The sequence below is a fragment of the Salminus brasiliensis genome, chromosome 13 (genome assembly GCF_030463535.1).
Source record: "Salminus brasiliensis chromosome 13, fSalBra1.hap2, whole genome shotgun sequence".
NCBI classification, from domain to species: Eukaryota; Metazoa; Chordata; class Actinopteri; order Characiformes; family Bryconidae; genus Salminus; species Salminus brasiliensis.
In genome coordinates, this window is record NC_132890.1 from 28484520 (window position 1) to 28502625 (window position 18106).

The 18106-nt window shown below is 38.4% G+C and overlaps 1 protein-coding gene across 2 annotated transcripts; it reads left to right on the forward strand.

The window, feature by feature from the left end:
* Nucleotides 1-7016: 7016 nt before the first annotated feature.
* mibp2 (muscle-specific beta 1 integrin binding protein 2) lies at nucleotides 7017-11682 on the forward strand. Of its 2 annotated transcripts, XM_072695418.1 has the most exons (8): nucleotides 7017-7289; nucleotides 7932-8022; nucleotides 8500-8548; nucleotides 9391-9571; nucleotides 10091-10162; nucleotides 10413-10519; nucleotides 10814-10898; nucleotides 11451-11682. In XM_072695418.1, exons 1-8 carry the CDS (start codon nucleotides 7264-7266, stop codon nucleotides 11467-11469), a joined length of 630 nt encoding a protein of 209 aa, XP_072551519.1. In that variant the 5' UTR covers nucleotides 7017-7263; the 3' UTR covers nucleotides 11470-11682. The 2 variants fall into 2 exon arrangements, with proteins under 2 accessions (XP_072551519.1, XP_072551520.1); XM_072695419.1 differs by lacking the exons at nucleotides 7017-7289; nucleotides 8500-8548.
* The last annotated feature ends 6424 nt before the right edge of the window (nucleotides 11683-18106 follow it).

Below are 18106 nucleotides of genomic sequence, written 5' to 3' on the forward strand. Positions count from 1 at the left end.
AGAGGCTCTGTTCAGATTTTTCTTTCCACACTCCTATTCAGGCAAACCCCACCCGTATTCCGACAAGTCCCGCCTACATACTCATATGATTGGCTGGTTGCGTCACCGTGCTGCGCTCTGATTGGCTGGCTGCATTTGCTCTTGTGGTTGGATTGGCGATTAGTTCGTCCTGGCATCGCCAACCTTCAACCAATTATTCGCGCTAAAGAGGTGTGGCTTTTACCGAATACGGGTGGAATTAGTCTTGATATGGGTGTGGTATGTCGCAAAACGGGTGGAAAACAAACAAGAAAAAAGGATCTATAAATAATGCTCGGCGGAAACTGCGCTGTGCTTGTTGCACTTATTGTTTGTACGTCAGCGGATTTGCGTCTAACCAAATCTTGTTCGTAAAATCGATATTGCTGCGTTTTTCCAATTCGTCTAATTAGTAAAAAATATTGTTTTATAATGTTATGTGTGTTTTATTTAAGAAAACAATACTAATCTATTTAAGCTGTGATCATTAGATCGTCTCAAACAACGAAAAGGTTGGTGAAGTACAGCCACCAGGTGGCGCCACTGCCGCGTTTAAATTGATCGAGTTATTATTTATAACCAATGGATGTATTTATAATATGTTTTTGACTTTCTGTCACTTTTTGTCTCTTGTCTTATTTTATTGTTTGATTACTTTAGTGCTTTCCCCAAAACCTGTAGGTACGCAGATGCAGCACATGTACCATTTGTAAAAGACAATCTTATCAGTATCACATCAGTTTAAGGGCGTATAAATCATTTATGATGTAAAAGTAACTTTTCCACAATGTTTTACTTTAGTTTTGAATAACTTTTTCATTACAGTATTTATTATTCAATTTCCTGCACATGCTTTAAGTTTTTTTGAGTTTATGACAGTATGGAATAGTTGTAGCTTAGTTTCATTTACTTTCACCAATTATACTTTAGTTGTTTATGTTTTCACCCACCCAATCTAAAATGTGTGACACTGCTTTATTCAAACTAGATTATAGAGAGGCAGTGACTCAGCTGCATACACACACCACGCACCACACACACAGTGCTTCAGCTGGACAGGCACTATGCCCAACCTCACCGTCATGCTGAACGCCTCACTTTCCTCTAAACCAATATAACATTATGCTGTTAGATCATTCAGCATAGACAGTTATAATCATAGGTGTGTAGAATATCCTTAACCCATCCTCCACAAAAGTAAAAGCACCTTTCCAAAAAACACTCAAAATAGACTTAAAGGGGAATTCCACTGATTTTCAAAATGTTCTGCATAATGAAATGGATAAGATGTGAACAAAGTCATTCAGAGTGGATTTACTGTGAAATGTTCCAGTCTGGAGAAATGTACAGTTAGAATTGCTCACAGTGGAGGTGAATGGAAGCAGATTTCTGAAGAGTTTAACGTCTCTTAAAACTCTCTCACAGAAAGCTATTACACTAGAAGAGTCTGAATACACTATCTGATGTATGTTGTATTATCTAATGACACTACTTTACCAACGAATAACAGAACTGTAAAACCACATATCATTAAAATAGTGGAGGGAAACATTCAGGTGTGGTGATAAAGAAAACTATTTTTTTATTTGCAACAACATTATATATAAAACTCATAAAACAAGTGTAGATTGATAGTTTAGGATAGTAAATAAAATCATGGTAGGTCCTGTCACCCTTGTAAATCCAACCATTTCACACCAAACTCACTCTGAATGTGTCTTTTGAAAAGTTGGCACAAATTTTAAGTATTAAATAACTTCTAAAGTGTGTGTGTGTGTGTGTGTGTGTGTGTGTGTGTGTATGTGTTCTGGGAATTTCTCTTTAGTTACTTTACCTTAAGCTCAATTCTAGTTAAAATCTTAAGCTAAACTCTAATAGCAGTGTTGATGAATAGATCTGTGAGCTATTTTTTCCTTGTGGAGTCAAGGAAGTATAAACCCATCAGAATTTCACTTCATTACATTGAGTCTTTTATTGCTTACTTCTGGTTATTGTTACCGTGGATACATGGCCAAAGCACCACATGAGCTTGTTTCCAGAGTCAGGGTTAAGCCTCGGCCCAAACCGAAAAGGCTTGCCTGTGCTGAGTCACCGCTGGTTTTGCAATTGAATCCACACTGCGCCTGAACATGTCTGAGAAATTAATACACTATACGTATAACACAGTGCATTAGTGTGTGATTATCCACTAGGAACTATTCAGTTTCTATATCTATCTACTTATACTATCTACTGTACTATGACCTATCTACCAGTATTCATTAACTACTATGAATCATTTAATGAACTATTCAGTAAGTACTGTTTTATAATTCAGCATCTACTATGAATGATTCAGTATCTACTATGATTTATGTAGTATGCAGTATGAATCATCCAGTATCTACTATGAATTATTCAGTTTCTGATATGATTTATGTAGTATGCAGTATGAATTATTCAGTGTTTACTATAACATATTTAGTATGCAGTATAAATTGTTTAGTATCTACTATGAATGATTCAGTATCTACTATAATGCATTTAGTATGCAGTATGAATTGTTCAGTATCTACTATGAATTACCCAGTATCCACTATGAATTATTCAGTATCTACTATGATTTATGTAGTATGAAGTATTATTGGTTAGTATCTACTATAATGTATTTAGTATGCAGTATGAATTATCCAGTATCTACTATAAATTATTCAGTATCTACTATAATGTATTTAGTGTGCAGTATGAATTATCCAGTATCCACTATAAATGATTCAGTATCTACTATAATGTATTTAGTGTGCAGTATGAATTATCCAGTATCCACTATAAATTATTCAGTATCTACTATAATGTATTTAGTGTGCAGTATGAATTATCCAGTATCCACTATACATTATTCAGTATCTACTATAATGTATCTAGTATGCAGTATGCATTGTTCAGTATCTACTATTATGTATTTAGTGTGCAGTATGAATTATCCAGTATCTACTATAATGTATTTAGTGTGCAGTATGAATTATCCAGTATCTACTATAATGTATTTAGTGTGCAGTATGCATTATTCAGTATCTACTATAATGTATCTAGTATGCAGTATGCATTGTTCAGTATCTACTATTATGTATTTAGTGTGCGGTATGAATTATCCAGTATCTACTATAATGTATTTAGTGTGCAGTATGAATTATCCAGTATCTACTATAATGTATTTAGTGTGCAGTATGCATTGTTCAGTATCTACTATTATGTATTTAGTGTGCAGTATGCATTATTCAGTATCTACTATAATGTATCTAGTATGCAGTATGCATTGTTCAGTATCTACTATAATGTATGTAGTATGCAGTATGAATTATCCAGTATCCACTATAAATTATTCAGTATCTACTATGATTTATTCAGTATGCAGTATAAAGTTCCCCGCTTGCTTTGATCTCTGCCCAGTAACACATATGAGTAATGTGAAGCTGCACTAGGACGCAAACGGCTAAAGCTACAAGTGGTGTTAACTACTATTTAACTACTAGCATATCTGATCCCCTATTCATTTCTAAACACCACAACCAGGATGAGGAAAAAGTGTGAAATGTTTACCTTGCCTGCTGCTTTCTTTCATTGACAGTAAGATTGCAGATGCGGTGACGGATGGTAATATGTCACAGCTGAAGTTAAAACATGTCTGACAGCTTAAGCTACACTTCAGTCCCAAACCACACGCTTTCATACTTTACTGCAATTAATGCATTACTGTGAATATGCTACTTAGGGCGGAGGTATGTAGAGCAGGATGTAGGTTGGAAACTCTAAACTCTTTCCATTTAGGAAGATATGAGCCACACGTGCCAACTTCACAGTTTCATAGATTTGTTCTAAAAATGTAGGCTGTTGGTTGCTGTCATTATTGGATGTATTAAAACACACCAGCCATGATCATATAAAACATTAGTAAGCAGCTTTACTCTCCCACATGCTGAGTTGGAAAACTCACACCCTGGTCTGGATAAAATGGGGGAGGCGAGTCTGTAAATAAGTGCAGTCCAAATCTTTTTATCAAATAATCGAATTATTTGTATGTCGGTCTAATATCAAAATGTCTGCTTGCTGCAGCTGAATCATTTACTGTAGCTGCACTAGTTCCTTTATGAGACATAAAACAGTAGTTTTAAAGGCAACATGTAAACACATCATTAATGTTTGCTAGCTAACCATCGCACAGTAGTTGCCCGTGTCCGCTAGTTTATGCTGGGGCCTCAGATAAAACAGTTAGCTTGAGATAGTAAGATATCTACAACTGCTGGGCCAGCTAGCTAGCTTCTGTGTTGGCTAATTTTAGCTAGCAGTTTTAGCTAACTTCAGCTAGCTTTGGCTACCTTCAGCTAACTTCTGCCAGAGTTGATAAATAGACACATGAAGCCTTTTTATTTAGAGTAGTTAGAGTTGTGTCTATATTAGGAGCTCTGGGTGTATGATAAGGATTTCGAGGTTGTTAAAAAGTGGAAATAGACTAACAGTGTTGAATCATGCTAAGCTAACACTAGTGTGGACTAAACCGACATCATGAGTTCTGTCCAGTGTGGGTGTTAAGAGGTTTTTGGAAGTTTTAGGCTACAGCTGGTGTTAGTTTTATTCGTTAGCACTGGTATTTGTTAGCATTATTATTTCATTTTTTTAATAAGCTCATAAATCAGATGATCCAGAGAAACATATGGGTTTTGGAATGTGTCTTTATCACAGGGTGAGATAGCAGGGATTCCCTAAAACACTGTTCATTTCTGTCAGAGAGAAATCCAGCTGAGACCCAGAGCTTCTAGTACAGGCCGGCTACAGAACACCGGCTTCAGAGGTCTATTGTTCAGCTAATCTACGAAAATATATGCTGAAAAAAAAAATCAAGGCAAGTTATTATTTTAGACATGTGAAATTGACGTTGGTGAAAAGCTATGTCAATTTGGTAATAAGTTAGCACCAACATTTTGGCCATTTTTTGTTGGTTATCTTTAGCTGACTTTGGGTAACTTGTGCTAATTTACGTCAGCGTTTATGAGTATGTCTATAGGGATTTCCTGGATGAAGTGAGGTGGATGTGAACTGGTATAATTACAGGTCCTGGGTTTGTGACCCTGGTTTAGGCCCTCTGAGCCTCAAACTCGTTCCGCTGCCTACAGTGTATTTGTATGTGTGTGTGTGTGTGTGTGTGTGTGTATAACAGTGGATGTTTTGGTGGTAAAAGATCGTCAGCTCCATTCCAGTGGGCTGATCCAGACGCAGTGTGGAGGAGGAAACCACCACAGCCTGTAATCCAGACACCATATGTGTGTGTGTGTCTGTGTGCGTGTGTAAATATGTAAACGTGTGAAAGTGCAGTGCAGGGAGTGGGAGAGTCTTCAGGACAGACGATAGGAAGAATCTTCATCACCCTCAGAGAGTGGATAGTAAATCTCACTGTCCTCCAATGCCGCACTTCAACCACACTTTTAATGCTTCAATTATATCCAATTATACTTTTCCTTAATTCTACTTTATTCTATCCAAGATTAAATTTCCTCTTTTTTGTTTCATTCTACTTTGTTGTATCTACTATATTCTATCATCATTTTTATTCAGGTCTATTCTGTTCTATTCTAGTCTGTTTTATTATACACTCCTATTCTACTCCATTCTGTTATGAGGTTAATTAATTCCTATTCCATGTAAATCTACTCTTATTTATTCTATCCCTCTGTCCCTCTATCCCTCTCATCACATTCTCTTACATTTATTCTGTTTAAGTCTACTCTATATTATTCTAAATACAATTCTACTCTGTCCTATCATTTTTGTTTACTCATATTTCATTATATTCTTTTAACTGTGCTATTGTATTCTTTCACATTCTGTTCTGCTCTGTTTTATTCTAATATTGATTAAAGACTGTTCTGTTCTACTCTATTCTATTTTAGTTGCAAGACAAGACAACCATATTCACCATTTGTGTGACACCATCTGTTGGGCACAGATGGAATTTGGCCTCCGCCTTTAACCCATCCATGCACATACATACACACACATACGCAAGTGATCACACACACACACACACACACAGTGACAGTGAGCAGTGCCCAGGGAGCCAGAGAGGGTGAAGGGCCTTGCTCAAGCTGCCCAACTAGAGGTTAACTAGAAGTAGTAGTTAACACTGTCCAGCTAACAAAGTGAGTCTTGGGCCAGCAAGCAGCCCAACAGTGAAAGCTTGCCGAGCCCAGGTATCAAACCCACAACCCTGTCATTAAAGCCACCACTGCCCCAATCTACTCCTGTTCTATTCTGCCCTCGTTTGTCTTGTTTTCTGTTGTTGTTTTATTGTGTTGTACTCCACTGTATTCTATTCTTTTAGTTTTACTGTATTTTATTATACTCTATTCTTTTCTATTCCATTCTCATTTCACATCACTCATATTCTGTACAGTTCTACTCTACTCTATTTCATTTTATCTTATTGTTTATCAGAGAAAAAGAAAGGAGAGAGAAGATAGACATAAAAGAGAAATATAGACAAAGAGAGAAAGAATACAGAGGAATAGAAGAGAGAGGAAGAGAAAGAGAGAGAGAGATAAACAGAGAGAGAGAGAGAGAGATAAACAGAGAGAGAGAGAGAGAGAGAGAGAGAGAGAGAGGGAGAGAGAGAGAGAGATAGAGAGAGAGAGAGAGAGAGAGAGAGAAAGAGAGAGAGAGAGAGAGAGAGAGAGAGATAAACAGAGAGAGAGAGAGAGAGAGAGAGAGAGAGAGATATGGAGATGGAGGAGAGAATATAAACACATTCTTTATAAAGCCACACTGTTTAACTCTATTTTAATGGCCAACGCTGTTTTTTCTCATTCTGACGTGTGTCTGGATGTGACGTATTCCTCTCTGATTGGGGTATCTTGAACGTATTCCTCTCTGATTGGCTGCTCATGTCTCCTTCCATTGGCATCTTTCTGCTTAAATACCCAATCAGGGAATCCGTCGTGGGCAGTAAAGCCCCTTGTGCTTGCAGCACGCTCTCTCTTTCCCTCTCTGTGCCTCGTGCTCGCCGGTGAAGCTCGTGCAGCTCCGCGTTCTCGCAGCACCATGGAGCAGAAAAGTAGCTGACGGCACGCGACCCCATCTCTCTCTCTCTTTGTCCATCTCTCCGGTGCGCGCGCGCTCTGACCCGGGTCCTCCGACTCCCACGAGTTGTCGTTTTGTAAAGAACTTACGAACGCGAGCCCGACCTAACGATCGTCTGCGCGCCGAGTGTCCAGGATGAAGTACGTCATTGGCATCGGCGGGTGAGTACGTGAAGGAGGAAGCTGAGCACGTGGTGCGGGATAAAGGACTGCAGTGCAGTGCAGTTTCCATTTATTATAGAAAAGGACGTTATTAACGCGTTATATACATGTAATAGCGCAAATATATGCGCTAAATGTGCTTAATGACTCGTAATTGAGGCTCAGTGTACAGTAGAAATGTTATTAATTGGTAATAACGACATCGTTAGCACTCTAGCATGTGGCTGGTAGACGAGAACGATATTGCCTGTACAGTAATTCCGTCCATCTGTAGTAAATTCAGTTCCTTATAAACACAGAATTACATATTTACTGCATTAACAATGTTATAATGTCATAAACACTGAAATATTTTGCAATAATATGCGTTAGTAGCTCACCAGATATAATTAAGCAAATGCATTATTATTGTTATTAAATATAATAATACATAATACGTTTCTAGTACTAATTCTGTCCTTCCAATAGTGTGTAAAAATATATATGCTTATAAATGTATTATAAACATATTTTATACATTATAACTGTTGTAAAACAATCGTAAGCATAGTTATGAGATATAAATACTTAAATGAGAATTTTGGTATTATAGTAATGTTCCCACATATTTTGTTAACAAAGTGTTTTTTGCTTGTGTTTCAGTGTAACTAACGGGGGTAAGACCACCCTGACTGACAAACTATCCCGAATCTTGCCCAACTGCTGCGTGGTGCACCAGGATGACTTCTTCAAGGTGAGTACTGAGCGTGCAAATGTGTGTGTGTGTGTCTGTGGTAGGCAGAGCTGTTAGTCCTGCAGTAAGCCTGTACAGCTACTGTGTTAATACTAAGGGTGTAATGCTTCCAGTTCAGCGTGTAAAACAGTGCAAAAGAGTGCAACGATGTTTGTAAACATACGTCAGATGCGTCTCTAGTTCTTTTCACTACTGTCAGTGATCAGTTATATAACTAATAGCTCAACTGCACTGTTTTATTCATTTTGAGGTAAAGTGTTATATCTGATCGAATCGAATCTTGACCTCAGAGCTGAAAATTTTATTTACATATATAGTATAGTTACACCCTTAGTATCCAGTGAAACTGTATCAGGGTCAGTTTGGCTTCATAGCTGAGGGTTTGACTTGGTATGTGCTGGTAAATCAGCTGAAAATCGTCCAATCGGCCGCTGCCGCTGAATGTACACCAGTACATCTCATCCATGTATGTTTCAGCCCCAAGATGAGATTGAAGTTGGTGAAGATGGATTTAAGCAGTATGATGGTAAGCCGGGGTCTTCTGGCTGGGTTTGATCTTTGTTTGTGTTTTGGTGTGTGTGTGTGTGTGTGTGTGTGTGAGAGAGAGAGAGAGAGAGAGAGAGTGAGCAAGAGAGACTTACACTGCCTCAAGATTGGGGACACCTAGCTTTCAAAAAGTAAAATGATTCAATTCAGCTATGACTTTTTAGAAAATTATTACATTCAGATTCTTTATAAATGATTCAGTTCAACTAGGAATCTATATAAAATTACAATTCAGTTGTGATTCTTTAGGAAACCTTTATTTTAATTCAATTCAATTACTGCTTTGTAATTTTAGTAATGGTAATTTAGCAATTAATTAAATTCAGTTATGATTCTGTAGAAAACTATTCAATTTTATTACAATTCTTTAGGACACATTCAGTTCAGTTCATTTTTCAGTATGATTCTGTTCCAGTCGCCAAGTGTAGCTGCTTGTACCCTTTTCAGCAATTATGACTACCGATAGCACGTGAACACAGCACGAAAAAACATCTTAAATAATTTTATATATTTTATATACTTTGTAGAAAACAATTCAGTTCAGTTTTGTAGAACATTCTCAAATCCAGCTACAATTATGTAGAAAATGATTTAATGTGTAACAAAATCTTGGATTTTACTGTGATTCAGTTCAGTTTGACAGTCTTAAAGTAACTGATAAAAAAATCACATTGTGAAGAAGGCAAGGTGTTTCCAAACTTCTGCCCTGCAGTGTGTTTAACACAGCCTGCATGCTTTTTTAACGAAGACAGCAAACACCCGCACCACTGTTTCGCCACCTCATTGGCTGTTTGTGTGTGTATGTGTCTGGTGTGTGTGTAGTCATCACAGCTTTGGACATGGACGCCATGATGAGCACCATCTATGCCTGGTTGGACAACCCGGTGAAGTTTGAGCGCTCGCACGGCATCAACAACACTCTGGACTCTGAGATCATCCCCCGATCCAGAGATGAGGACACGCACATCCTTATAGTGGAGGGGTTTCTGCTGTACACCTACAGGTGAGACAGCTATCTCACACACACACACACACACACAGCACTGCTAGATTCACAATAATTAAACAGTCAGAAAGGAGTTTTATTTTATATATTTTTATTTTAAACACCATATTTTAAACACTATTTTATTTTAAATCCATTAATATTGTTCTTGATGTTCATTGACAGAATGGGCTTCAGTATCAATGCTAATCTTATGATTAATAATTGATTATAATATTAAGGACGAAAATGTGATTTGTGTTCTACACCAGCTGAAAAAACATATGGATATGTATATTCAATGGATATACAGCCTTAGGGGAGCAGATGTACAGCTAGCAGTGTGAGTTATAAATAGAGGGCATACTGAGTGCATTATAAATAGGATGTGAGTGGAATGGAATGTGCAGGTACATAATTATCAGTACATAAATTTAGCTCTGTGCAGTTAAAGATCGCAGCGGTCATGATGTAGACCTCAGCGCTGTGGGGCTGCTGTGGAACAAATTCTAAACAAAATTCTCTGTTTTCCTGCAGACCCTTAATTGATGTGTGTAACCAGCGCTACTTCATATCCATCCCATACGAAGAGTGCAAAAGGAGGAGATGGTGAGTAAAGAAGCTGTCTGTCTGCTGTGTTTACACGCTTAAAAAGGGCTTTTAAAGCATTATTTAGTAAAGGAAATGTTTCTGTGTAGAACCCTGACACCTCAATGAACCCTCTGGACGTTTAAATGGCTCTTAGCATTGATGGAAAACCTTTTGTAGATGATTATGTATATTATGTAGTCACACTGATGAAGCTTGATCTTCTCTCAAATTAACCTAGTCTGTATGTGTGTGTGTGTGTGTGTTTTAGTTCAAGGAATTATGCAGTGCCTGACCCACCGGGTCTGTTTGATGGTCATGTTTGGCCCATGTATGTCAAACACACGAAAATGATGGCGGACCTAGCAGTTGATGTTGGTAAGTAGTTCATGAACTTGTGGAATTTGTGCTTGTTAATCATCAGATAGCGAACCTTTCTCATACTTTAAAACGTTCTCGGTGGCTTGGATGCAGCCAATTGGTCTGCTTGGTTGTTGCCATGGCAGCAGCAAAGACAAATAAGAATGGTTGATTGAGAGGTTGCATTGCCACAAAAATACAATGATGTTGCATTTTCAGTGGTAATAAAAAAGACAAGATTCAAATGTAATTTAACATCTGAATGAATGGCCTTAAATATCACTAAATGTGTGTGGGCTTGTTTGTTTACAGTGCAGCTTGATGGAACCAAGTCGAAGGAGCAGCTGTTTAACGCTGTGTACGGAGACGTAATCAACAATATCCAGAATGAACAAAGGTGAGCTTAGCTCTCTACACAAAAACACAGCAGGTCACAGACCTCACCCTGGATTTCTTTCTTACTGAAATGAACAGTGTATTAGAAATTCTCTGCTATCTCACCCCATGTGGTAAACACACATATTCCAACCCCCATTTGTTAATTTCACTCCTGAATGTCTCAGGAACCTCTGAATTATGAGCTCATTGAGGAGCCAAAATCATTACTCGCGCAGTGCTAGCCAGTGCAGACGTCTGATAGCTGACATAACAGAATTAGCAGTTAGTTTTCTCCTCCAAGCGTGTTGAGTCTCAGTGGTGCTGTGTGGGTTTACTAGTCTTCACCTTCCCAGCACCCCTAGCATTGTGTGATAGGGTAGTCCTAACTACTTGGGGGCTTTGGAAATGACCAAATTCTAAAATCACTTTTTTCAAATAAAAACTCGAACTGATTACATGCAAATGAACTGCACAGAAAATCATGCATTTTTTAATGTATAAGTTACAAGTGCCCTAAATTCCTTACCCCTCCTGAACTTACACCAATGTATGTGTTGTGTTTGTGTTCCAGGTCTGTGGATCTACTCTAAAGCCTAGCAGCAGGACGACGTCATCTCTCAGCAGCAGCAGCAGCATGTACCTGCCCAGACTGTGTCTGTGTTAATAACTACTCCGCTACATGCTTTTTGGCTTGTGTTTTTTATACTCTCCATATTTATTGCCTTTTTTTAACGATACCTAACTGCTCTGGATATGGTTGCAGTCGGCAGCACAACTCAATAAAAAAAGGAACTCCTGGTGAAGGTGTGTTTGTTTCGTTTAGCAAAGATGCTGTTGTCTTGGATGCTTCTGTGTGGTGGAAGTTTGATTTAATGGAGGCTGTGAATCACACACACACGCACAACATTCACTTCATAGTTATGACTCTAAAATCCAATCCTGTGACCTTGTTTACCGAAAGCCTCACTCTTTCCCCGCCTGTTTGTGGGCGTCTGGTGGAGCGTCCAGGCCACATCCTGCTGCTGCCAGAGTGCCCTGTTCATTATGGTTTTCACTGCCGGCCACTTTTCTTAAACACAGGCTCCAAAACCAGCACACTGCCGGTGACCCGCTCAAGGCTGTGTCACGCCCATCACCCAGGCGACCAAGCTGCATAATATACAGGAGCCCATCTGTAGAGTCATGTTGTGCTCAGAAAGTTTCCACCAATCACTATTTCCTGTTCCCTACACTGGAAAACCATGTGCAGTCTTCCTGGGATTGTATGATCATATTGATCATATGATGGATATTCTCCACTATGTTTTTGGACACCATTCCTAAATGTGTTTAAGGGCACATGGCCTTTAGACTTGTCTTCATGCAAGTTTTATTCTGCAGCATAACACAACCATAGAGAAAAAGTCTATCAGTTTATTACAAATGTACTTGACAAACTGGGAAATAGAAAATGTTGCCTGATGCACTTGTGTGAGAATTCATAACTAAGATATACAATCAAGAAAACGAATGAAAAATAATGAATTGTTATAATTATAATGTGATACTGGTTAACAAGCTTCTTTACCTCAGACAGCCAACCAGAACACGATAGCTAATGGAGTCAGTGAGCTAATGTAACATTTCAACAAATCCAGCTAAAGTAGATGTTTTGTACAGTATGATTAGCAATACTAATTAAGTTTTGACATGCGAGTGTATGAGGTGTGAGAGGGAGACATGGAGGTTTTAGTTAGTGCTGTGTAAAAAATGAGGGGCTTTTCTTGCATTTTGTGTGTTTAGCGCTCTATACCACTCAAGCATGCACACAAACCATCAACCATGATCAACCTGGAACCGCCCCGATTCACTGTCCCTACTCTTGAAGCCAATTATTTTCAAATATGAATTTAGAATACTCCCAGATAGCAAAGTTATTATGACCCAAACCTAAACCACATACAAATTTAGTTGCGACCCACATCCCAGGAATGACAGTCCAGAACTGAAAAATGTTAACCAAATCTAGGGATCTAAATTGCTGGTTGGGCTTTTGGCCATTTCAGAAAGTACTGATTTAAAGGTTGCATTGCATATATTGCAATGTTGGATTTTTTGGACACAACTACAAAATATGTTTAAGGGGTCTTATGTCTCATGTTAACATTACCTTCATTGTGCTGTCACTTACCTAGCATCTCTACTCTCAGCTGCCTGATCAGCTACACCCCACACGCCGTATTCTCTACATTGGAACAAAAGAGACACTATATAACACAATATCATACAAAGAATATAAAAGTTCCCTATGAAACTCTAGTAGAATTAACTGAAATGCTTCACTGATGTTTATGCACTACCTATAGCTGTGTTTGAAAGAATTTTGTGATTTGTAAGAAATGCGCTACTACGCTGCTACACGACATACGCTACTACACTGTGTTCAACATGGCCCTAGGAACGGATGTGGTGATTTTGAGGCCTTAGACAAAAGACTGGAAAATGACCCCCTGAATACATATTTTTAAATTCATTCATTCAGGTCCTCTTATATGTTGTGTTGCCATTCTTTACCTGCTGCTTTACATGTATAGAAGAGCAAGCCAAGTGTAGATGGCAACATTAACTACAACATGACCCTGAAAACCTGAAAACCATACTGACTATCATATACTCCACATCCAATGACTTACTCATTTTAAAAGAGTCTTAACTAATTTGTATTTTAATGAAGCCACTAATGAGGACATGGAGGTCCTAGATGACTGCTTACATTTGCCCTCAAACCAGCAAATTAGAAATTGAGTATTTTTGAAAGCAGATGTTTTTTTTTATCCTTTTACCAGAACATTAATTGAATGAGTTTACATTTATACATTTATTCAACTAAAATGGTGACAAGCTCAATAATCATTTGTGAGTACATTTGTGACCTCACTGTTGCGCATGTGTTGAGGCCTTGAGAGTGGAGCCAGAGGCCATCCCGCTCTCACTGAGCGGCGCGAGATAGTGAGGCATAATCTGCGACTTCAAGAACTCTTCAAAGTTCTCTGGAACATGATCTAGATGTTACATAATCATCTGTAAATGTGTGTGTGTATGTGTGTGTGTGTGTATACATGATCACATGAAAGACCCACTTTCGTCCATGTCCCTCAGCACATGCTTGAACATATCAGCTCCAACAGCTGCTGTAAAATATCTCAAACACTCTGAATACTACACCTTTTTTACGTTAAGCCCTACAATACATTACTTATTTTCTACAATGCATAATTCAGTACTCACTATGATATAACCAGTATCCACAATTAACTATTTGTACTGTAAATTATTTAGTATCTACTAGTGATTATTAAGTGTCCACTATGAATTATTTATATCCTCCTTAGTATCTATTACCCAGTGTCTACTAGGAATTATTGAATTATTGAATTATAGTGAATTATTTAGTATCCACTGTGAATTACTGAACCTTAACTTTACATCTATTAGTCAGTCATTCATCTTATTATTTATAACCTACATAATTCAGTATATACTATAATTTTTAGCATTCACTATGAATGACTTAATATCCACTATGAATTATTTAGTATCTACTATTAATTATTCAGTATCCACTATGAAAACAATTTGACTGCTGTCAGAAACTCTCAGTTTTTTCATGATAACAAATGTTATTGTAATTGTCAGACTCCGCCCACCCTTGCCTTTGCTGACTTCATATCTTTCAGTCTTTGTCTGGTGCATGGTTGGGTGTGCATGTTTGAGTATATGGTCATGTGCTCAATGCGTAAGTTTACCCTAAAGCCTGCACATATTTGTTTATGCTCGGTTCTGTTTGCTAGTTTGTGTTTCAGTCTTTTAGTTTCCTTTAGTTGTGTTCTATCTTTCAGGTTCTTTAAATAACCGTGTCTATGTTCATGGTTCTAGTTTTGAGTTGGCTTAATTAGAGTCGTGTAACTACATCCAGCCTGCACGCAATCCACAACAATAAGAATGACGGAATTTTGTCATTTTGCCCATGTTTAAGTATGTAGGAAGTTAGGAAATGCAGGACAGTTTTCTTATACTGAACAGGAAACAAACACCCATAATTATACCTTTACACTGTGTATGCATACTGGCAGGTAGCTCAACAGACTCCTCGCCATCTAGAAGCACAGTTATTGTCGGATCCTGTTCAGATTATTTAAAAAAAGTTTTTTTCTTTCTTAAGTGACTAATATATGTACAAAAGTTATATTATAGTTATAATTTAATAACTAGACAATATCTGGATCACAACTAACAACTCACTAATGAAGTAGCATTCTTAGGTATTCCCTGGTACTTTCTATGAGAACTATTAGTTTTACCATTCAGTTTCAAGTATTGATATGAATAAATAACTTGTAAAATAAATGACTGTAAAAAATGTTAAAAGTCAATCTGATGCATCCATGTGCCGTGTACTTGCATCCTGGTGCTAGTAACAACTTAAGAACCACCAAGACCATGAACTGGAAGCTGCTGGAATGCCAGTGTCACTGTCTACAGTCTAACGGTTTTCACATCACCATAGACTGAGAGGCTGCCGTCCAGTAAATTCTGTCTAAGATTATGTCACATCTAGACAGTTCAAACTTGGACTCGATTAGGAGTTCCAACAGGGCAAAGGAATTGATAAAGCAGGCTTACATTTCACTTTTGGAGTGGCCTGACCTCATCCTGAGTGACAATATTTGCACTGTGCTTAAAAGTTTAACCTATGCCAGGTAGCAAACACATTTTATTGACATCTAACAATTCGGCCTAGAAGAGTGGTCAAATATCCTACCAGAGATTCTGCCAGAAGCTTGTTGATGGCTACCAAAAGTGCCTGGTCAAGGTGCAAGGGACATATTACAAAATATTAAATATTAAATATTTTTGACCCTGTATGACACTGCACATGTTGTTGATACACAAGCAGACGTTTCTTGAACTAACGTTCAACATTTGACCCAGCAGGAACACACACACCTCATTATGACACTCTGTGTATGCGCATGTGTGTTTAGCACAGTGGTGGCTGTTGCACTGTGGTGTGAATGGCGTACAACACACCGACTCTCAGAAACATACCGTTCTCATTCCCTCCACACACACGCACACACACAGAATGCTGAGATAGCTGTTTTATTGTGATTATCCGTAGCATTTGGTGTCCCTTTGTCCACACGGGGAAGTCCCATGGCCTAAACCCACCACACACATATATACACACACACAGCTGCTGAGATTTGAAGTCCGGTCAGAATGAACAAAAATGTCCCACAGAAAAAAACATAACCCAGAAACGGTGAGTTCAGTGCTGTGGGGGAAAGCCCACTGTGGTTACAGTAACTGAGGGAGAGTGAGAGGGAGATTTACTGCTATAAAAACAATGTCACAACACTATCCAACCTACACAAATCAGCCATAACATTAAAACAACCTGCCTAATATTATGTAGGTTATTCTCATGCCACCAAAACAGCTCTGACCTGCCAGGGCATGACCTCTTTGAAAGTGTCCTGCAGTATCTGGCACCAAGACATTAGCAGCAGATCATTTGAATCCTGTATGTTGCGAAGCTGGGGCCTTCATAGATCAGACTTGCAAAAAATGGGTGTGCTTGGTCTGCAACAATGTTTAGGTGGGTGGTACGTGTCAAAGTAACATCCACATAAGGGCAAAGTCACAGGGTTTCCCAGCATCCACCCTTTTGCCTTCTTCCTCTTTTATTGTTTCCTGGTTCCTGGTTTCACTGGTTGTCTTTGCATGGAGCACATTTTGTAGATACTCGCCACTTTTTACTGGCATCACAATTTGGGCTCCTGGTAAAGTGGTTCAGATTCTTATGCTAACCTATTTTTCCTGCTTTTAACACATCAGCTTCAAGAGCTGACTGTTCCCTTGCTGCCTAGCATATCCCACAACCTGACAGGTGCCAGTGCAATGAGACAATTTATGTTATTGACCTCTCAGTAGTTTTAATATTATGGCAGATTATAGTTTATGATTTTGACTTTCTGAGAGGATTCTTTTGATCTAGAAAAATTATTGCAATAAATTGGCACATCTTTTTTTTTGAGATATAATAATAATAATAATGTCTGTTATTGTGTATAGCAAAGCAAGTAATAGATTACTTGATTATTATATTTTAAACCAGAGTACCCTTTTGATTTACATATTTTACCGGTTTAAAATCGCAAAAAAGGAGAAGAGCCTGAAGCAAAAGCTGGGTACTCTGTATAGTCAGTGCTTAGTAACACCCTATTTGGCTACTATCACAGCTTAGAGGTAGTCAGTTGTGGATTTTAAGGTGTGTTTAGGATCATTATCCTTGCTGTAGAAACCATTCTATTTAATTGAATCCATTCTTCCAGTGAAATGTTCCCTGTGCCTCTGGCTGCAACACAAGCCCAAAGCATGATCTATCACAGTCACCATGCTTACCAGCTGGAGAGGGGGCGTTTTCTACCAATTCTGCTCACTTTTTCTCCAAACATACCATTGCACATTGCTGGTGGACTACTTTTACCCTTTTGAAAGTGAAATAGTACTACAAATCAGGATGTAATGTGGACGATAATGCTATCCTAGCTGTGGCTTAGATGTTTAAATAATCACTTTTTCTGTAGCTTTCAAAGATTTGTTTAAAATAAATAAATTAAGATTTAGTGTGTGTATACGTATATGAGACTGATGACAGTCCGAGTCTCTTCAGCAAAAACCCCTCCTTTAACACAACTTTTGGGTCTTATTTCGAGAGCGTATTCAGAAAACAACAACCTTTCATTTATATACATTTGCTGTAGCAACTCTCTTACCTAAAGCAGACCCATCCTCCTTTCAGGGCTGATAGAGTTGGTTAAGGTACGTGAAACAGGCTGTGTTCTATAGATCTGTATGTAATGCGTAAGGGTCTGTACAGTCGCATGGGGTCACAACAGTAGCATAGGCTCTGGGGCATTTGGTTCACAGTGTTTGAGTGAGAGAGATAAGCAGAGTTATGTGTGAGAGAGCCCCACCACCCCAGCCCACCCAAACATATGGGAGGGAGAGATGTGCGCAGCTGTGCCCTCTACAGGCCTCATATCTGAACAGAAACACACTGCAAGGTGCAACCTGCTATTTAGTCACAGAAACAGGATCGCCAGGTGTGCTAAAAAGTACCTTCGCCTGAATCAAGTCAATCTTGGACTCATCTGTCCTCAAGACCTTTTGTCATTCCAA

What these genes read in the sequence shown, in the direction of transcription:
- mibp2 (XM_072695418.1), top strand. Translation starts at nt 7,264, where the DNA reads ATGAAGTACGTCATTGGCATCGGCGG. An exon ending in TTTCTGCTGTACACCTACAG is followed by an intron (nt 9,572 to 10,090) that starts GTGAGACAGCTA and finishes GTTTTCCTGCAG; the next exon opens with ACCCTTAATTGATGTGTGTA. An exon ending in GGACCTAGCAGTTGATGTTG is followed by an intron (nt 10,520 to 10,813) that starts GTAAGTAGTTCA and finishes GTTTGTTTACAG; the next exon opens with TGCAGCTTGATGGAACCAAG.